The sequence below is a fragment of the Astatotilapia calliptera genome, chromosome 9 (genome assembly GCF_900246225.1).
Source record: "Astatotilapia calliptera chromosome 9, fAstCal1.2, whole genome shotgun sequence".
NCBI classification, from domain to species: domain Eukaryota; kingdom Metazoa; phylum Chordata; class Actinopteri; order Cichliformes; family Cichlidae; genus Astatotilapia; species Astatotilapia calliptera.
Genome location: NC_039310.1, coordinates 4,632,932 through 4,656,173, shown reverse-complemented (window position 1 = coordinate 4,656,173; position 23,242 = coordinate 4,632,932). Strand labels below are relative to the sequence as shown.

General features: G+C 44.9%; 1 protein-coding gene across 1 annotated transcript in view; it reads left to right on the top strand.

Annotated features, from left to right (window-relative positions):
* The window catches only part of LOC113029743 (NLR family CARD domain-containing protein 3-like), a 34,798-nt gene extending 12,013 nt beyond the window's left edge, over positions 1-22,785 (top strand). The window contains exons 4-9 of the mRNA XM_026180734.1: positions 2,892-3,010; positions 3,107-4,961; positions 6,690-6,866; positions 12,733-12,906; positions 13,733-13,900; positions 22,031-22,785. Of these exons, the coding sequence (XP_026036519.1) occupies positions 2,892-3,010; positions 3,107-4,961; positions 6,690-6,866; positions 12,733-12,906; positions 13,733-13,900; positions 22,031-22,223 (2,686 nt within the window). The 3' untranslated portion in view covers positions 22,224-22,785. The remainder of the gene's footprint in view (positions 1-2,891; positions 3,011-3,106; positions 4,962-6,689; positions 6,867-12,732; positions 12,907-13,732; positions 13,901-22,030) is intronic.
* The last annotated feature ends 457 nt before the right edge of the window (positions 22,786-23,242 follow it).

The following is a 23,242-nucleotide window of genomic DNA, read 5'->3' as shown; positions in this document are numbered from 1 at the left end:
CTCATCCGAGAAGCTTCTTCAGTTCTAAGGTCAAATGGTGGAGAGTCCCAGATATAAACCTAGTGGGAGTGACCTCCCACAGAGGGACAAAAGGACCCCCTGATGATCCTCTAATCGCCTGAGCCAAGGTGGGAAACTGGGTGTGGGTCCCAATCAGCCAGAGTTTCGGGTGTGTTCATTGTGAAACCTGGCCCCACCTTATCATGTGAATTCCTGAGATCAGATGGCCCAGGATGTGAGTGGGCGTTAAGGCGTCTGGGAAGGATCTCAAAACTGGATTATAGATGGCAGAGAGTTGGTGTCGTTGGCTCTTTCAAAGGAAGAGTACCCAGCCACTGGTACAGATATGTGGACGACACCTGGGTCAAAATCAAGACACAAGAAGTGGAATCCTTCACTGCGCACATTAACGCTGTGGATAAAAACATCAAGTTCACCAGGGAAGACACAAAGGATAACTGTTTGCCTTTCCTGGACTGCGCCGTGCACATTGAAGAGAACGGCAACCTCAACATCGAAGTTTACCGGAAGCCCACACACACGGACCAGTACCTCCTCTTTGACTCCCATCACCCTCTGGAACACAAACTTGGAGTAATCAGGACCCTACACCACCGGGCAGAACATGTTCCCTCTAAGCCTGAAGGGAAAAAGAAGGAACACACACATGTAAAGGAAGCACTCAAAACGTGCGGCTATCCTAAATGGGCGTTCTTAAAGTCAGCAAAGAGGCACAGAAAAGAAGACCAGACACCAGCGAGGGAGGATAAGAAGGACAGACGCAACAACATTGTCATCCCCTATGTAGCCGGTGTATCAGAGAAACTCAGGAGAGTTTTCTCCAAGCACAACATCCCAGTGTATTTCAGACCCAGCAACACGCTCAGACAGAAACTGGTTCACCCGAAAGACAAAACGCCAAAACACAAACTTAACAATGTGGTGTATGCTGTACAGTGCAGCGAGGAATGCTCAGACCTCTACATTGGAGAGACCAAACAGCCACTTCACAAGCGCATGGCACAACACAGAAGAGCCACCTCCACAGGACAAGACTCAGCAGTCCATCTGCATCTTAAGGTCAAAGGTCACTCTTTGAGGATGCCAATGTTCACATTTTGGACAGAGAGGACAGATGGTTTGAAAGAGGAGTGAAAGAAGCATCTATGTCCACTGTGAGCGACCATCTTTGAACAGAGGCGGGGTTTACGACACCAACTCTCTGCCATCTATAATCCAGTTTTGAGATCCTTCCCAGACGCCTTAACACCCACTCACATCCTGGGCCATCTGACCTCAGGAAATCACATGATAAGGTGGGGCCAGGTTTCACAATGAACACACCTGAAACTCTGGCTGATTGGGACCCACACCCAGTTTCACACCTTGGCTCAGGCGACTAGAGGATCATCAGGGGGTCCTTTTGTCCCTCTGTGGGGGGAAACTCCCACTAGGTTTATATCTGGGACTCTCCACCATTTGACCTTAGAACTGAAGAAGCTTCTCGGATGAGAGGTGAAACGTCTTCAAGCAACTTAAAGAAGTCCAGACGCTTTTCTTTGCAAGCTCCTTTGACAACATTTAGAAGTGTAGTTCTAATATAAGTGTTGTAGTTTGATCAGCAGAGACCGGAGCTGTGAGCATGATTGTGGTGAAGCTTCACTCCTGACACTGAACTTAGGAGATGCTGTGAAAGATTTAGAGAAAAGTCTGATTAGTTAAACCCAGAGGAAAACGTGTCCTGGTCAACATGAGCTTGTGCATCGTCCCCTTTACTGGGACTGGTGTCAGAGTCATGTTTAATGAGTTTTACATTATGGAATTAATGTGTGAATATTTCTCCAGCTTTACAAAGTCTGGCACAGATCTTTTTGTCCATTGGAGAATGAAGAGAATAATCAGAGCAGGTCTGCATGAATAAAGATAAACATGCACACAGTTATATAACGCTCTATGAAAGTCATTTATTCCTTTGGTTTGTGTTGTTAGGAGGGGGGTCGTGGGAGGGTCCATGTTTATATAGGCAGTGAGAGGAAGTCTGAAAATACAGATGTGACAAAGATAATGAAAATAGAAGAATCACACACGTGAATAATAAATAAATCTATAAAAAGGGTCTGACTGGTCCCCAGGAGAACCCAGAGATGGTACAGAAGCTGATTTGTTAGTGTTCCCTTTGATTGCATCCTTTCCTTAATCTTTCCTACCTCTCCTCCTTCCTTGTGTGGTTTGATATTATGTTACGGGCCCCAGCAATGTTGCCACAATAACAAAGATGAAATCAAATGCTGGTCAAGTTCAGGAGCGATGAAGACACCGTGCACTCGGTTTGTCTTCCATCTCAGCAGTGGGCAAAAGTCCCCAAAGCAACTGGGGAGCACCTGACCTGACAGCAATAGTTCCACCTGTGATGTTGCTCCATGTTTCTGTCCTTCTGTACAGTCCATGTCACAAAGTAATAGATTACAGAAATTAGTCATGTTTCCAAAATAATTTGGAGTCGTCATAGTCACTGAAAATAACAAATATACTAATGAATTAAATGATTAACATAAAAGTGGACACATGGTTGGCCCACTGCATGACCCTCTGAGTCAGCAGTGGGTTGATGGTAATAACTTCTCCTCTCCCTGTGCCGGCTCCTAAAGGCTACATAACTAATGCTCAGCTGGGACAAGAACTACATGTTGTGTTCAATCAGAACAAAGCAGCAAAGACAAAGATGTTTGGACCTGTGTGTGTTTGATCCTGCAGCTGGAGCAGCTGTCAGAAACCACATCTGTAATGTGGCTGACAGCTGGGACACTGTTTACATTCATACATGTTTTAGCTGCTTAGCGTTTATGCTGGAGGGGAACCTGCTCACCTTGGATATGTTTCTGGTTCTGCAGACAGTGCATCTGCTCATACTGGGACCAGTCTGCTTCATCAGGAGACTGGTCCTGTCCCCAGTGTGGAGAAAGATCCAGAGCTGGACTGCAGACAGCCAGTCAGAGCAGCTGTGTACAAAGTAAGACTGAACATCTGTCTGCTGATGGACTCATTTCTGAAACTGGACTTCTTGTTGTTCAGACATTGAAGAGTTTTCTTTCTGTTTTTCTTTCAGCAGATGTTGGTCTGCAGGAGGTTTTAGATGAACATAAGATCAGTCTGAGGAGGAGATGTGAACGTGTGACTGAAGGAAGTGATGAAACAGGAAGTAGAACCCTCCTCAACAGGATCTACACTGAGCTCTACATCACAGAGGGACAGACTGAAGAGGTTCATACCCAACATGAGGTGAGGCAGCTGGAGACAGCTTCCAAGATGGACGCCCTCCATGACGCTCCAATCAGGTGCCAGGACATCTTTAAAGCCTTACCTGACCAGCAGAGACCCATCAGAGTGGTTCTGACCAACGGCGTGGCTGGTGTTGGAAAAACCTTCTCAGTGCAGAAGTTCACTCTGGACTGGGCAGAGGGCTTGGAGAACCAACATGTCAGTGTGGTGGTTCTGCTTTCATTCAGGGAGCTGAACCTGATCAGAGATGAGCAGTACAGTCTTCTGGAGCTGCTCCATGTTTTCCATCCAACATTACAGAAGGTCTCAGCAGAGAAGCTGGCTGTCTCTCAGCTTTTGTTCATCTTTGACGGCCTGGATGAAAGCAGACTTTCATTGGATTTCACCAACAGGAAGCTGCTGTCTGATGTCACACAGAAGTCATCAGTCAGCCAGCTGCTGACAAACCTCATCCAGGGGAATCTGCTTCCCTCGGCTCTCGTCTGGATAACTTCCCGACCCGCAGCAGCCAATCAGATCCCTCCTACATGTGTTGACAGGCTAACAGAAGTACGAGGCTTCACTGACGCCCAGAAGGAGGAGTACTTCAGGAGGAGATTCAGTGATGAAGAGCTGTCCAGCAGAATCATCTCCCACATGAAGACATCCAGGAGCCTCCACATCATGTGTAGCATCCCAGTCTTCTGCTGGATCACTGCTACAGTTCTGGAGCACATGTTGACTACAGAGCAGAGAGGAGAGCTGCCCAAGACCCTGACTGACATGTACTCACACTTCCTGCTGGTTCAGACAAAGAGGAAGAAGAACAAGTACCACGAGGGACATGAGACGAGTCCACAGGAGCTGACGGAGGCTGACAGGGAAGTTCTTCTGAAGCTGGGGAGGCTGGCGTTTGAACATCTGGAGAAAGGAAACATCATGTTCTACCAAGAAGACCTGGAGCAGTGTGGTCTGGATGTGACAGAGGCCTCGGTGTACTCAGGAGTTTGTACAGAGATCTTCAAAAGAGAGTGTGTGATCTTCCAGAAACCAGTCTACTGCTTTGTTCATCTGAGCATTCAGGAGTTTCTGGCTGCAGTCTACATGTTCCACTGTTTCACCAACAGGAAGACAGAGGTGCTGAAGAACTTCCTGGGGATAGACTGGTATGAGGATGAGGAGTATGATGATGATGATGAAGATGATGATTACCAATGTATTCTGGATTATTTCCTGAGCAGAGCCATGGAGAAATCCCTCCAGAGTAAAAATGGCCACCTGGACCTGTTTGTTCGCTTCCTTCATGGCCTCTGTCTGGAGTCCAACCAGAGACTCTTAGCAGGTCTGCTGGGTCAGACAGAGATCAGTCCAGAAACCATCCAGAGAGTCATCAACAACCTGAAGTGGATGAACAGTGAAGATTATGTTGATGATGATGATGATAAAATCTCTCCTGACAGAAGCATCAACATCTTCCACTGTCTGATGGAGATGAACCACCTCTCATTATTTCAGGAGATCCAAGAGTTCCTGAAGTCAGAGAACAGATCAGAGAAACTCTCTGAGATCCACTGCTCAGCTCTGGCCTTCATGCTGCAGATGTCAGAGGAGGTTCTGGATGAGTTGGACCTGCAGAAGTACAACACATCAGAGCGGGGACGACAGAGACTGATTCCAGCTGTGAGGAACTGCAGAAAGGCTCGGTGAGTCCAGATGTGATCATTAACATCATTGATCAGTGTTGATCAGTAGTTTAGTTCTTCAGATACACACAGCACTAAACGACTCTCATTAGTTTCTCAGATAAAATAATATTTTGTGTTGATCAGAAATGTGTGTGTGCACTCAGCATGATGCTGCATTGGTAGTCGTACGCTGTGTGTTGTAGACTCACATCTACATGTAGTACCTGTGTGGTGTCATTAGGGGGCAGTATTTTAATCTGCTGCTGTTGGTCATTCAGACGCTGCTGTTAGACAGAAATAAGAATGTGTGGAGAGCTTCTTTGTAGTGAACTCTGATGTTACAGACAGAACAGACAGAACTACAGACACAGAGTTTAGTGGCACAAACATGGGGAGTGAGGATGAAGGTGCTGAGGAAGACTCTGGTTCAGTGTGATGTCCTGATGAGTGACAGTGCTGTGGTTCAGAGTGAGGCTCAGAGGTGAACCAGCTGTGCTCTGCCCACAGTGGGACAAACTGAGTGAGAAGACTCTGCTGACATCAGAACATGTGTCAGATGTGTGAGCTCACGCTGATGTGACAGCAGCTCATGGATTCACTCTCATTCCTGCTGCTGCTCCTAATGTCTGACTTCATGTCCTCATTAATCACAGAGCTCATTGTTCAGTGTTTAGTTGTTGCTGCTGAAATGTCGTCCCTGTTTCCACTGATATTGATCCTGTTCAATGACACGTTTCATATCAGTGAACATGTTCTTTAGGACGTCCACTGACATGTTTAAGTGTCCTGCTGGAAATCAAACCATCCATGAAATCCATGAAAAATCCTTTTAGTGTTTCTAACTTCAGCCTCTGTCCTCTCTCTCTCTCCATCCTCCTCACTGCTGCTTTCACTGATAATCACACAAACATCGTATTCAGCTACAAAATAACACAATAACATCATCTGCTCATCATTATTATAAGAGCAGGATCCATGTTTGATATCAGAGTAACACACTGCTTGGTTATGTGCAGTCATCATCAGTGACTGGGTCAAACAGAAGCTCTCTGATTGGTTGCTGACCTTGGTCACCTGTCCTCTCTCTTTGCTGTCTCCATCCTCTCTCTCCTCTCTCTCCCTCTCTGTCTTTGTACGTCACTCAGGTCCAATGGAAACAGTGACCTTTACAGACCAATCAAAGACGAGCTGATCCATGTCAGGTTATAACAACATATAAGTGAAATCAGCTCTGATATCAGCAGCTCTGAGTCCATCATTATTGTCCAGTGATGAGATTTCTGCTCCGTTTGGTGACAGTCAGCAGGTTTTTCCTGCGTGTGGACGTGAACAGTCGTACCTGACAGCAGGTAGCAAACAGAGATCATCTTTCCAGCTGGAACTCTTCACTGAGCTCAACTCATTCAAATGTTCAAAACAGGAAACAGTCCAAATGTGTGTCTTCACTCTGACTCTGGATCAGATCTCAGTGACAGACTGTGGACATTATGGAAGCCTAAATGTGACACCATCTTCCTCCTTCATCTGCAGATTAAAGCCAAACAAATAAAAGTCTGCAGGTCTGAGAGAGACTCGATCGTTGTGTCATGTCAAACACAGTAAGAGGAGCTGAAGCACAGATGTGAAGAGCAGATGTTCATCAGATTATGACCTCACTCTGTTTTGCCTTCATATACATTCAGTCTGTGTTTATAATGCAGATTTCTGCTTTTATAATAACACATTTTATATTTTCTATCATCACAGACTGACTCAGTGTGGACTCTCAGAGACTCACTGTGAAGTTGTGGCCTCAGCTCTGAAGTCCAACCCCTCCCATCTGACAGAGCTGGACATGAGCGAGAACAACCTGCAGGATTCAGCAGTGATGAAGCTTCTGTGTGCTGGACTGGAGAGTCCAAACTGTCGACTGGAGGCTCTGAGGTGAGTTCACTGACTGCAGCTGTTGTTTTTCTATATTTCAGGTCTTTGATGTTTGAAACTTTCCACAGTTCCTAAATGTTCAGGATGTGTCTGGAGACAAATGTGAAGAAGTTTGAGTGCTTTCAGAAAAGTTGTCTTTCCAAACGACTGAACAACAGTTTTTCCTTTTGGCTCCAAATACAAGTGACAGACTTGAGCAGGGTTCATTTAAAGGCTGACAGAAGTGGAGTGGTGACGGGGAGATGTTTGACAGGACAGTGTTTCAGCCTCCACAGGTTCATGTTGTGCTCCATCAGTCAGTGAAGATGAAGTCTGCATTGATGAGGCTGTAGACCAGGGGTCCTCAATCCCAGTCCATGAGGGCCGGTGTCCCTGCAGGTTTGGGATCTCACCCTGGGTCAACACACCTGAATCACATGATTAGGTCATTACCAGGCCTCTGAAGAACTTCAAGACATGTTGAGAAGGTAATTTATCCATTTAAATCAGCTGTGATGGATCAAGGACACATTTAAAACCTGCAGGGACACCAGCCCTCGTGGACTGGGATTGGGGACCCCTGCTATAGACTGTGTGAGGGATGTGAATGAGGATGTTGAAGATCTGATGATAGCAGATAAAAACAGGCTGCAGAGACTTGGAGCTTGTGTGGAAACAGAGAGAAAAGAAAGACATGAATTTCAAAGCTAATGAAGGTGAAGTTAGGAGCTGTGATGATGTTCATGTATCAGAAGCTGATCTGGCTGCTACAGAGACGACCCACACAGCTGCTGTGGTGAGGTGTTTCAGCATTAACTGTACGCATAGGGCGAAGGAGGGCCTCAAGTTCAGTATTACCTAAGTCAACATCAAAGATGACCGGGGAGCGGTCAGAGAACCCAGCATTGTTTATATCCTTGATGCAAATGTCCAAGCCATATGAGAAGACCAGGTCAAGGGTATGGCCTTTAGCATCATACCCTGGCCTTGGGTTGGTCCATTAACCCACTGAATGAGGTTAAAAGATTCAGTTAATGCAAGAAAATCTTTAGATAATGGGTCGTTCTTAACAGCAGACATGTATATTAAAATCACCAGTAATAAGAACACAGCCATATTTAAAAAGAACAGATCCTAAAATGTCAGCGAGTTCAGAGATGAAAGTCTTGTTGTATTTAGGCGGACGATAGACCACAACACACAGAGTAGTCAAAGAGTCAGTCGTCTCCAGTAGCTGTGCTTCAAAGCTAGGGTAGGTAGGGAGGGTAGCAGCCAAACTTTGTTTTTAAAAACCGAAGCTAAGCCACCACCTCTGCCAGTGAGCCTCGGCGAGCTACAAAAGACACAGTCTGCAGGGAGAAGCTCAGAGAAGGGGATGAACTCACCGGGACAAGTCCACGTCTCCGTCAGGAGTAAAACGTCCAGTCCCGCGGCGAGGAAAAAGTCCTTTAAAAGAAAAGCCTTGTTCGCCAGCCACCTGACATTAAATAAAGCCATCCGTGTGACGCTGAGGTTGTTGTGATGGATGCCACGACCGGAGGATGTTATCCAGGACCGAACAGGGAGGCAAGCCACTGGAAGGGCTGGGTAGGTTTGAAAACCAGCGGGGCAGATCCAGCGGAGGCTCAGCAGTTTAGCATCAGGGCGGCCTCTGCAGGAGGGGATAAAGCGTAGAATATCCCGGCTTGCATATGGATCATCCGTAACCTTGGCTTTGAGGTAGGCCTTAAAACAGACGCGAAAACCACTCCTTTTACCCCGTTTCCTGTAACGTTTCCTGTGCAGGTTGGAGTGAGGTAGGCAGGACATACTGGTGAGGGAGTCTGGCCATAGAGGGGTGGCATCACCCAGGGTCCAACATGGATCCGGGCGATGGGAGTAAGAGAATCGGAGATTCAAAAGCATATGTCTGTCGTATGTTATTAGTGCACAGCCACCTAGTGAGCATAAAACCAAAAGCAAAACAATAAGGAGTACTAAGCCAAGGCGCAGACGAGGATGGCGTGCCATACACACCGGCGCCATCTTTTGGCATGATGTGAAAGCTGTGCTGACACTAAACTGCAGGACTCAGGCTGATATTATACTGATCCACACTGAGGATCTTCATGGTAAAGTCTGTGTTGTTAGTCCAAATCAGATTAATCCAGTCACACAGGATGAGAATAATGCGATGAGAGTGACGCAGGTAAAGATAAGGTTAACAGCTGTTCCTCCTTTAATGTGTAGAGTCGACAAAAAAAGACTGGAGAAATGCTACATGGCTAACCTGAAGCTAACCTGAGAAACACTACTGATGATTCCTACAAAGTGTTGAGAGTGGAGTTTGGTAGTACTGTGTGTGCACAGATGGACGAGCCACCCTCAGTAGTACTGACATGTAAGAAATGTGTCGTCATGACTACAACTAACCTAAATCTAAGTGAATAATTCTGTCTGAACCCAAACAAACTGGAAATGAAAGATATGGAAAAACTCAAATAACTTCTGTGAGCGTCTCTGCTCTAAAGTGTTTCTGCCACAAAGAGCTGAAGGCCAACTTCTCCTACTGCTTCCTTTGGCCAAACCATGACATCAGAGCTAGGTGATTGGTCGGTTTCATGATGGTCCTGAAACAACATTAACGATGATGTTGATTAATTCTGATGTACAAACAGCAGCAGCACAGTAAGTCTGCATTTGTCCTGCAGTTTCAGTCCAACACTGAGAGTCTGTTACCGGAGCAGTTTGGCCCTCAGCACTTAAATGACCACCTCTGGATGTTCAGTGTTGAGAGTGTAGAGCGGTCGAGCTCCTGAGGAGCAGCCTTTAGCAGTTTAAACTGATCCAGGATCTGTTTGTTCCTCCAGCTCCCTCTGATACAGAGCTCCCCAGGATATCTGCTTTATCAAGAAAACTCTGAAAGGTTTGTCCAACAGTGCGGGAAACATTTCAGAGAATATCTCTGAAGCAGAAGCTGAAACATAGTTGAACAAAACCAACAACAAAAATGTTATTCATGCAAGTAGAGCTTTACAGTACTCTTTTTTTTTTTTTTTTTTTTTTTTTTAAATGACATCAGAAACAGCAGTATGCGACATTACGTGATGGCAGAGCTTCAGTTCATCCTTTGTCATTTTTTTTTTTTTTTTTTTAATAAATAGGACAGGGGGAATGAATGAGAGAAAGAGGGGGAGAGAAAGAAAGAAAACCAAAGGGGAGAAGAGACGGTGAGAAGGGGGGGGGGAAAGAGAGAAAAAAAAAAAAAAAAAAGAACTCCTGGGTCACCTGTATGGAGAAAAAAAAAAACAAACAAACAAAAACAAACAGAGGAGACAGCAAACAACAAAGAGCAACATAATAATAGAGAAAACAAAGCACCATCACAATAAACTAGCTAGCCATAGATATCAATATTTACTAAATAATAAACGATATTGTGCAGCACGCAAGATAGACAGCGCACAGTGTGCTTTGAGGCAGCAGCCAAGAAAGCTTTAGTCCGCGTCTGTGAATACCCATGTGTGCATACCTGTGTGGATCAGCATGCTTGCATTCCAAAGGTTTCTCCATGTAATGATCTGCTAGAGGGTGTGGGGGGGCCACAGCCCCGTCCTCCAGGGCATGAAGCAGGTATGGAGGAGATCAAAACTCCAGACATCCAGAGGCCCCCAGAACACAAGAGACCATGGAAGACCAACAGAGGGGCAGCCGCGCCACTGTCCCAGAAAGAGCTGAGGAGAGTCCCAGATGAGGGCTCGCCCAGCAGCCGCGGAGCAGAAGCCAGGGGGGGTTGCAGTGACGCGCCCGTGAGCTCCGCCGGCAGCCAGCTGCGCCTGAGTGACCGAGCCCCAGGCCGAGAGGCCGGGGGCACCCCACCTCCAAAGAGGCCCGAGCGAGCCCCAGGCCCCAGGCCCCGACAAGCGGCCGCCAAGGAGTGAGCCGGTGTGTACCCGGACGCCCACCCCCAGACACAAAGAACCACCAACACACCGACACCTGAGGGAGTCCGCCACCGGCAGGGGAAGTGGTGGTGGGTGGAGATAGGCCTCCAAACCTTGGAGGGCCTGAGATGTCCCCAGAGAGGTGGCGTCTGATACCCAACCTGACATATAGACACAGACATACAGGCACACACAGACACAAACATCCATTCCCACCCTCATGCTCTCATATGCACTTACTCCACACTCAACCAACGTGGAGACAGACATAAAGAGACGCTGTACACACAATCACACTCCCCAAGCGTACTCTACAAACCGGGTCTAGGTACCCTTGCCCCTGGAGGGGGAACTGCACCCAGACCCAGGTGGTGTTTCCCTTTTCCCTGCGGTGGGGAGAGGCAGACCGCCCCGACTCCGCAGCAGCAGGGAGGCCCCACACTCCAGACCGCAGTCGGACGGCCAACTCCTCCTACTAGCCCTCCCGCTCCAGCAGGACGCAGAGAATGGGGGTGGGAGAAGACTCCAAACCTCCCTCCACCCGCTCATTGTAGTGTTGATGCATGTGTGTTCTAAGGTGCAATTAAAACCCAGGAGGGCATGGACGTCAGGGGTGAGGTGTACACCCTGATGGTGATTTGGACTCCGTGTATCGTGCCCACCCCCAAGATCCTATATGTATGTGTAATGAGAGTGTGAGTAATGTGAATGTCTAAGTTGTGGGATAAAATTGAGGCAGAGGCAGCCAGAAGGGGACAGAGGGGGGGGGTAGGCTCCTCTGCACCCTGGTGACATACCCCTACTCCAAGGCCCTGCATGTGTGGGTGGTTGTGGAGGAGCGGGAAGAGGGAGGCAGCTGGAGATGGGGAGGGAAGGAAGGGAAGAAGGGCTTTACAGTACTCTTACCTGCTCAGTGTAAACGCATTGATATATTTTCCATGGCAGAAAGCAGTTCTGGTAACCATTTCAATATGATTATTAAAGACTTGTTTCAGAGACAGGGATGATATGAACAAAGTTTCTGTCTCTAACCTTTTGGACAGACAACACGTTTTTGTTTCCTGAGCTCCATCAGCTAATGTTATCAGTGCACCTTATTTCCTAAGAAGGAGTTGGATTGTTAGAGGAAAGTCACAAGTATCACTGTGCATCCTCTTCATTTAAGTGGCAGATCATGTTGATTCTTTATGATCGCATTACATTTAACAACTAGCAACAAGCAGAAACAAATAGAAGTTAACCAGTAACTGACCAAAAGACCTTAAGGAACCCTCATTGTGTTTTTCATTACATCTAAAACTACTTGTTGAAACTTAGAAATGTCTCCCCTTTGGGTATAATGGAAACCAGTCTACAACCTTATCTGTTAAACTAACTGGATCATGAAGTCTTAAGATGTCAAGATCTACCGAGTTAAAGGTAGCAGTGAGATTAAGCAGGACTGTGATGTAGTCACAAATCTCTGACTTTCTTTAAAACAGAGATTAAAGGAAAAACATTTGATTAGATTTTTATTGAGACTATATTTTCTTTATTCAGACTGAGTCAAACCTTTTTGTTCTAGAAGACAAACACATTCTGATTACTCTAATATTAGATCATGTGTTCAGCTGTTTGGAGTATGTTTCGTGTCTGAGCTGCCTGCTGTTTGTATCTAAGCTTTGATTTGACTTGATGTCAGCAGCAGACTGATGTGACGATGAACAAATAGATTTAAGTTCTACTAACGTTTTCAACTCTTTTACGTGATTCTGTGTTGTTGGCGGTTTGTGTGGTGTGGAGGTGACGTGCTGCTGGCTGCGAGGCAAACTGCCCCCCGGGAATAATAAAGTTTATCTCGACTTTGACCTTGTTTTACAACAACAGAATGATGAGTGTGTCTGATCATGTTTGAGAGAATCTCCCTGATGAGTACAGATGTGGACGAATTAGGAATTTATCTTCATGTTTTGTTCTTTATTCAGATTGTGTGGATGCAGTTTGTCAGAAACCATCTGTGCTGATCTGGTTGCGGCTCTGAAGACCAACCCCTCCCACCTGACACATCTGGACCTGGGTGAAAACAACCTGGGGGCTTTGCATATGAAGCAGCTCAGTCTTTTCCTAGAGAGTCCAGACTGTAGATTGAACATCCTCAGGTCAGTATAGAGTAACAGCGGCACTTTCTCATAATTACATTTAACAATTTAAGCCTGAGGCTACAGTCCCACACACCAGCATAAACCCTACACTAATGAGGACACACACGATCTTTCTCTTACTATTTCGGTGTGAACACAAACCTGACAATAGAAAGCAAAGCTCCTAGGCTCAGGTGTCAGGAGGTAGAGCAGCTACCAATCAGAGGGGTGGTGGTTCGATGCCCGTCTGCTCCAGTTTGCATACCTAATGTTGGGCAAGATGCATCCATCAGAGTATGAATGTGTGTGAATGTTAGATAAAAAGCACTTCTGTAGGAAAAGCATAGAAAAAAGTGCTTTGATGAGTCAGTGAATGAGGCAAGTTGTATAAATATGCTTTGAGTGCTCAGCTGGAGTATAAAAAGCTCTATATAAAAACAAGTCCATGTACCAAAGATGAAACCAGCACAAAGAGACTTTAAAACAGTCGAAAGCTGCCTAGCTGGGGTCCCTTAAACCACCTGATAAACATTCAAGTGCATGCAAAGCTGTGCCATGGGTCCTTTACGTCACAATCTGAAAAAGGTGTTGGAGATAACATTTTGTATGACTTGATCACAAGAGTTAAGATAGTTTCTTTACAACTTTCCTCAGAGTTTTCCACCCCTGACCAATCCCCTAGATGTTGTTGTTTCTGTTCAGTGGCCCTGAAACACTATCGTGTTACCGATTAATGAGAAGGTCGACATTCTGAAGCTCCTTCAGCTCTGAGCAGATGATGAAACACTGAATGATTACAAGCTCACTTCGTCTAGTAAACTTACATCTTTCATTCTTTATTCAGACTGGTCAACTGCAGTCTGTCAGAGATCAGCGCTTTTGTCTCAGCACTGAGCTCCAACCCCTCCCATCTGACGGAGCTGCACCTGAGTGGAAACGACCTGCAGGATTCAGGAGTGAAGCCACTGTGGGGTTTTCTGAAGAGTCCAGAATGTCGACTTCAAATTCTGGGGTCAGTCACCACATTTTAGTTCTGCTAACAATAAACAGCAGGCTAACAAGATGCTGACCAATAGGTTTCTATTAAAGGTTGTAATTTGTATATGAAAAAGTGCTTTGGCTCAGCAGGGATCAGCTTACAGGTAGAATCCAGCTGCTGGGTGGGATTAGCATGTCATAGCTATCTACCACACTGCTAACTGGGGGATTTCAGGCCACCTATGGATCATTTTTGCTAACTGTTTATTCAGCTTAGGCTCACAGGGCTGCAGCCTGTGCCCCAGCTGTCATAGGGCAAGAGGCGTGGTCCACCTGCACAGGTGAGTCCATCACAGGGCCAACAGACAGAGAAGCACTCTCTCACATCCACACCTACGGCCAATGTAGAAGCACCAATGAACCTAAGCAGCATTTCACTGGACTGTGGGAGAACATCCAGCCTCCACAGAAAGGCCAACAAGCTTCAACCTACAACCTTCTTGCTTTAAGGCACTAGTGCCAACCACTTTTCCCCATTTCAGCCCAAATCCTGCATCTTCCTGTTTCTGACTCCAGGCCAGCTCCACTCACACTTTCTCATCAGACACTGCCACCTAGTGGAGGAAGTCTTAGTTCCATTACAAGCTTCAGATTACAGTTAGTTCCTTTACAAAGAGGTGGAGGTGGTGGGGCCACAGCACCATCATCACTGAGTGCCACAGGACACTTAACCAGAGGTGGGTCGAGGAGCCAAAAATTGTACTCAAGTAAAAGTAGCATTACTTTAAAATCTTATTACTCAAGTAAAAGTGAAAAGTAGTCGTCAAAAAAGTTACTCAAGTAAGAGTAAAAAAGTACTTGGTGAAAAGACTACTCAAGTAGGGAGTAACTGTTTGAAATGTCAGATTTATTTTATAAACAAAAGCTATCAGACAAACAAAACTAAATGTACAAACTTTAGTATTTTCAACAGGAATATGTGTAAAAACATCAACAAAATAAGGCACAACAATTCTAATGTCCAGGTTTCAGTTTTTCACAACATGAAGCTTTTTTCACCAAAACCTGCAGTAAATAATATACCGTATTTCCCGGACTACAAAGTGCACCCGAATATTAGCCGCACAAGCTAAAATCAGGGGAAAATCCTGTTTTGTACATACATTAGCCGCACCTGACTAAAGGCCGCAGGTGTTTCAATGTTGACTTATCATATGTAAGAGAATATGCACAAAGCGAATTGTCAGGAAAGAGATGGCTGTTTGGAGACACACCCCTTTTATTAATATTTTGAAAAACAAGTTATGGGTACATATTTGCATAACTTTTTAGGTATATGTACAAGTAGCGGTAATTACAAGTACAAAACATGTACTGTGCTTCATAAATGAGTAACAAATGTAGTACATAACAATAACCTACAGCACACCAGAACAATTGATTCGGACTACCTTTTAGGCTCAGGTGCAGTGACACGGCTTTAACAAGAAGAAAAGTCAGTCATTCACCATCTTTCTCTTCTTCCTGCGCACTAAAACCACCAAAGTCCTCTCCTCCAGTGTCGGAAACAAACAGGCTCAGGGTGGCTTCGTCATCCACTCTCAGCTTCTTTCTTTCGTTGTCACTTTCAAAACCAAAGAAATCCTCGTTGTCAGTGTCAGAGTCGAACACCCTCAGAAGGGCCGTGGCGGTGTCCTCCTCTCCATCATGCAGCATTCAGCCCTTCGAAATCTGTTGGTGATCGTGGATGTTTTCACACTTTTCCACGCTGTCAGAATCCAATGGTGGAGTTGGGCATAACTTGCTTTTCGCATTGTTTTTCGCGCTACTTGTACGGCACTATGTTGTCTGGCGGATGGACACGTGACCAACACACCACTCTTGAACCCCGATACTGTGTGTCTGATCACATGCCCTTCCGCCAGGCAACGTAGTGCCGTACAACAGCGGAACAAACAAAACAAATCGTCTTACGATATGACAAAAATCATGGACAATCCATAGAAAAGCCGCACCTGACTAAAAGCTGCAGGGTTCAAAGCTGGTGCAAAAAGTAGCGGCTTATAGCCCGACAATTACGGTAAATATATAAACAGTGCAAACAATTTCCAGTGACAAGATATGCTGTAAACTGGAGAACTGGTGCCAGAGGAACAACCTCCTTCTAAACGTCAGTAAGACAAAGGAGCTGATAGTGGACTTCAGCACTAAGCAGGAGAGGAACTACCAGACCCCCGTCATCAACGAGTGCCCAGTGGAGAGAGTGGACAGCTTCAAATACCTCGGAGTTCACATCACGCAGGACCTGTCATGGTCCTGTCACATCAACACCGTGGTGAAAAAGGCCCGACAGCGTCTCTACCACCTCAGACGCTTGAGAGACTTCCAACTGCCCTCCAAGGTGCTCAGGAACTTTTACTCGTGCACCATAGAGAGCATCCTGACGGGAAACATCTTAACCTGGTTCGGGAACAGCACCATGCAGGACAGACGAGCTCTACAGAGGGTTGTGCGGTCAGCTGAGCGCACCATCCGCTCCGAGCTCCCTGACCTGCACTCAATCTACAGCAGGCGGTGCTGGACCAAGGCCAGGAAGATGGTGAAGGACCTCAGCCATCCCAACAACAGACTGTTCTCTCTGCTGAGGTCAGGAAAGCGATTCCGCTCCCTGAAGACCAACACAGAGAGACTGAGGAGGAGCTTCTTCCCGCAGGCGATACGGTCTCTCAATCACACCACCACACAGTACTGACCCACACATATGGTTCTTACACACACACTGGACTTTCTGGACTTTGGTTTTGCACAACACTGGTCACTATATTCTTCATTCCAGTTAATACTTGTACAGCTGCTGTTATTGTGTATATATTTATTTATATTTCTTCATACATTCTTATATAGTTCTATATTGTGTATTTTGTTGTACAGTTATTTTATTTTCAACTTTAATTTATATATTTTATCTTATTCTTCCCAGTTAAATTTACCCTTCATTCTAATTTGTGTTGTACAGTTATTTCATTTTTAACCTTAATTTATATTTTATTCCTTCCTAGTAAAATTTACCCTTTTTAATTTTTCATATTTATTTCCTATCTTATTCATAGCCTTTTCCTTTTTTGTTTTCTTTAGGTCACGAGCAGTTGTCCAAGCATTTCACTACATATCGTACTGTGTATGACTGTGTACGTGACAAATAAAAAATTGAATTTGAATTTGAAAAAATTTGAATTTGAAACTTTATATTCATCTTTGCTCCAAATGGCACAGCAGCCTCAGAGAAAACAGAGCGAGGCATCTTCAACATGTGTTCATACAAGGCAGCTCAGGTTACCATAAGTTGCATGGGTGTGCATCTATTTCTGCATATTTAAATGTGCCCTTTCTTCACTCACTGAGGAGATGGTTCAGCTTCAGCAGCAGTTTGCTCTCAAGGTTCTTTCTGTGAAGCTGTAACTGTTCAGCAGTGAACAGGAGTCCTGCATGACTGAGAAGTCCTTCACAAGCTCCAGATGCAGGAAGAGCTGTGCTGATTTTGATCGACAGCTTCTTGATGTGAGGAACACCATGCAATAGATCCACACCTCCAGTGACATGAAAGGTACCTCTCCAGCTCCCCTGCTTCTGGCTTTGCTGTCCCCATGGATCCATCATCTTCGTCGGTTAGGCTGCTGTTTGTGCTGGTCTCATCCAGCTCTGAGTCTAGGTGATGTCTGATGAAGTGGAGACCTGTGGAAAGATGTTTTCAAAGGAATTAGGTCTGGTCATTATGGCGCTGTATACACTGCCAAGCTGCAGATGTTTGGCAAGAAGATTGGATCACACTGGAGATGATTTTACTAACTCTTGTAGAAAAACAAAATCCTGTCATTCATATCCCACACAAACAGTTTGCAATGAAGTCCAGATCAAGTTTAAAATAAGAAGGTGTGCAAGGCTAAGCAGTGCTCGCCAATAGATCCTCCTGTTTGGCTGTTACTCTGGGATCTCCTCCATACCTTCTTCATGCCCTGGAGGACGGGGCTGTGGCCCCCCCACACCCTCTAGCAGATCATTACATGAAGGAACCTTTTAAAAACAAGCGCGTCCATGCTCACAGGTGTGCACACGGGTGATCACACCCACAAACTACACCCTTTTTGGCTCCTACCTCAAAGCACACGGTGTTCTGTTGATCTTATGTGCTGCACAATAATGTTTAACATTTAGTATTTACTGTCATATTCCCATATATCATTGTGATGTTGTTTATTCTATTACTCTTGTTCTTTTCTGCTTGTTTTCCTTTTTCTTTCTCAACAGGTGATCCAGGTGATCCATAGATGCTTTTTTTTCCTGCCCATTCTGTTGCTTTTTGTTTTTTGCCCTTCTCCCCCGTCCCTCTTCTCAGCTCTTTCTCTTTCTTTCTCCCCTTCTTTCTCCCAGTCAAGTCTGTCCCGTATTCAGCAAGTGACAATAAAATAAACAATAAAAGGTGAATCAAATGGACCATTATGGCAAGGCTGGGATGGTCAATTTGGTAAAGTAAATCTGTTGGGCATCTTTCTTTGCCTTTAGACAATAATTCTGATGCAAAAGAGCCAAACGGGACAGGCAGAAAACAAAAAGACTCTCAGCCAGGTTCCCCATAGCACTCCTTTTATTGTGGTTACATGAATATGCATAGGGTCATTAACATATAACATCTTACATAGGTATACATGTGAACAAAGAATACTGTGTGTGTGTGTGTGTGTGTGTGTGTGTGTGTGTGTGTGTGTGTGTGTGTGTGTGTGTGTGTGTGTGTGTGTGTGTGTGTGTGTGTGTGTGTGTGTGTGTGTGTGTGTGTGTGTGTGTGTCCATAAAGATTTCCCTAAACCTGCTGGTCTCAAAGTCCAGCAGTTCATCAAACCAAAGGCACTTAGACTAAGACAGATAAAGCTACGTTCATCCTACCATAAAACAATAAGACAAGGTACCACCTCTCTCGTGCTCCCAGAGTGCTCTCTAATGCACACAAAGTTTGCAGACTATCAAGGATCAAACCTCTACCAATCTACAACTAATTAAAAACTCTAATAAGTAGATATTTCTAAGCATAAATGACAATCAACAATACAAAACCTAACAGGTGATAGTGTGGCCTGTGTAGGTTGTCTTCAGGTTCTCTGCTTCCTCCCACAGTCCAAAAACATGCATGCTGGGTTAACTGGAGTGATTGTGAGCATAAATGTTTATCTGTCTCTGTCCTAGCTCGGTGTCTACCTGGCTACATCACCGTGGTTACTGATGCTGAACCCATAACCTGGTCTGGATCAGGTTATATTCAGAGTGTGTGTTTAAAATTGACTGAAGTGCCTCGTTTTCACTGAGCCTTTCATTTACAGAAAGCTTTAAGTGTGATATAGATTCAGTCATATCTGACTAATGTCAGTGAGTGAGGCCGAGCTGTAAAGGAGTTTAGGCTCCATGCATTCAGCTGGTGCTGCAGAAAAAGTAGAAATGTTTCTGTTTGGTTCTAATCTGCTGCTGAGTCTCTTTTACAAAGATGGAACTGCAGCTAGTCCTGCTCATGTAGCCAGTTAGTAAAAACTCAAGTCACCGTCAGACACAGCAGACATTTAGTGATAATCTCACTGTATGTGGTATTTTAGCGCCTCCTAGTGGTGAACATGTGGAGTGTTGTTAGTCTGTGCTGTGTGACAGGTGTAACTATTGAGTAAGACACACTCAACATGCTGCATGCTGGTAGCTTAGCCACAGCTCAGGTGTGGAGAAGCTGAAAAAGAAGGTTTTCTATTTTGTAAGAAGGAAAAAACTGAGAGGACTGAGTTAAAGAGAGGCTAGAGAGTAACACAGAGCAGCCACAAAAGCTGCTCACACAGTTTAGACAGTTTAGCATCAAATGTTCTAGTGAGTTAGATCCCAGCTAACTAGCAGACCGGCTAACTAGTACACCGGCTATCTAGCAAGCCAGCTAAGTAGCAGACCAGCTGACTAGTGAACCGGCTAACTAGCACACCGGCTATCTAGCAAACCAGCTAAGTAGCAGACCAGCTAACTAGCACACCGGCTAACTAGTACACCGGCTATCTAGCAAGCCAGCTAAGTAGCAGACCAGCTAACTAGTGAACCGGCTAACTAGCACACTGGCTAACTAGCACACCAGCTGACTAGCAGACCAGCCGACTAGCGAACCGGCTAACTAGCATACCAGCTAACTAGCACACCAGCTGACTAGCGAACCGGCTAAATAGCACACCGGCTAACTAGCACACCAGCTAACTAGCAGACCAGCTAACTGCAGCCACAGGCTGAAGGACGATTAAATGTAGTGGAGATATCAGGGATAACACTGGTGTGTCTGATTCACGACAAATAAGATGAATAGATAAGTTACATATCCAGTTAGCTCCATACGTTAGTATAGCTAACATAAAGTAGCTGAAGATAAAACACAGAAAAACATGAAAGTGATTTTCCTGGCCTGGGATTTTATAAAAATATTCTGCAGTGCATCAAAAACGAAAGAAAACCATTAATCAACATATGAACGTTACCTCTGACGTTACAGCGGTTTTATTAGAGACACGGCTAAGCGTTTAGCATTTTGCATAATTTTAAAAAGTTTAAATTTGTTCAGTATTGAACGGCAGAAATTAGATTTTCTTTTCAGAAGTAAGTAAAAGGAAAAAAAAAAAACAGCGGCCGACAGCCTGTAAATAACGGTAGACTTATGCGGAACAAGCAAGCGAATAATACCCACCCCTACTATCCTATCAGTGATCAGAGTACTGTAGTATACTTCTACTACATAAACTATACAAACTGAACGGCATTAGTGTGACTTTAAGTTACCATCAGTACAGACGAACTGATGGTAGTTGGACAAAATAAAGGCTTTGCAATTATTGTGAAGGGCTTCCGCTTAAACTAAGATCAGCTGATTACCTCATAACAAATTGTTTGCTATAGAACGCAGCGCCCACTCTTCATTAATATCATGTACTGTAACTCCCAGGTAACCATGGTTACCCAGCCACGCCCAGTAGTCTCCAGAGAGACCAACAGCTGGTGCACGGTGTAACGCCGTGGCTTTCGTAGTCTCTCCTTTTTCTACAGCTCATGTGTTCTTCTTCCAAATTAGACTTTGGTGACAAACTGGTGTGATCTCCATGTTTCCTTTGTTGGACTGTGGGCGAGTGTCAGAGCTGAATGTACTGAGTAACATGTAGAGTTTAAACATGTGTCAGTTCCAGTTTTAGAGCTCTAAAGTGCAGCTATCATGTTAGGAATATGTGAGGAATAGACAGGAACACTGAGCACACTGAGGTCAGATCTTTATTTTACCACTCGCTGCATTCTTGATGTTCATGAATTCAGCAGCTTCATGATTGTCTGCAGCATTAATCTCATATTTCCATTAAAGTGTTGAATTTGACTGATGTTCTTTATGATCTCTGGCACCAGTTCATCTGTAGGCTGAGCCCAGTCCATCCATTTAGTGAAATGATGTTTAAAGGTCTCCTTGTTCTGTGAGCGTGCACAGATCCTGAAGCAGGAAGCCTGGGTTACAGAGAAATGATCATCACTGTGATGATGCTCATCATCTCTGACTGGGATTTGAGGTTTTGTCAAAGCAGCAAAGAAAGCCTGGCTATGTTGGACTGGGTGTGGCAGCAGCTCCCAGTTTGAGTTCAGGAGACAGACACCCTCTCTACTTTGAAGATCAGCTTCAAACTTTCCTTTTTGATAAAGCTTATAGTTCGAGCTGGATCAGGTGACCCTGAACCATCCCTTAGTTATGCTGCTATAGGCTCAGGCTGTTGGTGGACTTCCCATGATGCTCTGCTTTCTTCTCCCCTCTTTTCACTCCTGATGCTTTTATATGTCACTACTGCATGTCCTTAACTTTTGTCTTCTCTCTCCTTAGTTTGTGTTTTGTTCTTGTCTCTCTGAGCTCATCTCTTCTCTTTCCCCTCACCCTGCAACCAGTCATGGTAGATGCTCCTCCTGGAGCCTGTTTTCACTGGGAGGATCTTTGTGTCAAAGGGAGTTCTTCTTCCCACCATCACCAAGTGCTGCTCACAGTGGATTGTCTGATGTTTGGGGCTTTCACTCTGATATTGGAGGCTGTTACCTTACTCTGTTAAACAGCTTGAGATGTTTTGTGTGTCTGCAGTCTGTCAGGCTGTCTGATCACAGAGGAAGGCTGTACTTCTCTGGCCTCAGCTCTGAGCTACAACCCCTCCCACCTGAGAGAGCTGGACCTGCGCTATAATCATCCAGGTGATTCAGGAATGAAGCTGCTGGATGATGGACTGAAGGATCCAGGCTGGAGACTGGACACTCTCAGGTATGGAGAGAATGTCTGATAGAGAAGGAAGAGCTGGAAACACATAACCGTATTGGCATTAGCTGCTAAGAATACTTAAGATTAGTTGCTCACATTGTTTGAAACCAAAGGAAAACCGTGTCAGCATTAGCGGATAATACTAATTCACATTAAATTAGCAGTTTCTGTGACGGTGACCTACTTACTGTATTAGCATTGGCTGCTAATGGGTTTTCACCATAATTTATCAGTAGGCGCTAACGGCTGCCTACTTAACATTTGCTGCTCACATTGTATTAAAGCTAGGCATAACGGTATTAGCATTAGGTCCTAATGAATTTTCACCTTAAATTAGCATTAGTCGCTAATAGTGAGGAGTTAATCCTTAGCATTAACTCCTTACATAGTTATAATGCAAGGCAAAAGGGCATAAGTGTTAGCTATTCACATAGTTAAAAAGGAAGGGGAAATGATGTTAGCGTTAGCAGATAATGAAAATTCACATCAAGTTAGTATTAGCTGCGAACTGTGCTAATCAGAGCAGTTAACACTCAGTGTTGCCAACTCCTCAGTAAGGAAAATCGCTATTGGTTGTCCTAAAAGTCGCTAGAAGTCGCTAAATGACGTCATCATCTAATTTGCATAATTGATCATGCTAATCTAATTGTAACCTACGTTGTTGGAGAGAGAAATATGGTAAATGGTAAATGGCCTGCATTTGTATAGCGCTTTTCTAGTCCATAGGACCCCAAAGCACTTTACACTACATTCAGTCATTCACCCATTCACACACACATTCACACACTGGCAATAGCAAGCTACATTGTAGCCACAGCTGCCCTGGGGCGCACTGACAGAGGCGAGGCTGCCGGACACAGGCGCCACCGGGCCCTCTGACCACCACCAGTAATAATAACATCGTGAAAGAGACATAAAGTGAGTTAAAAACATCCTAAATGTATTTAGAGTTTATTTAGAACTACAAATTAAATTTCTTTTAGCAATTATTGTTTTTTAATGTCACAATTCCAACCCTGCTCCTTTACCTGGGCTTGGACC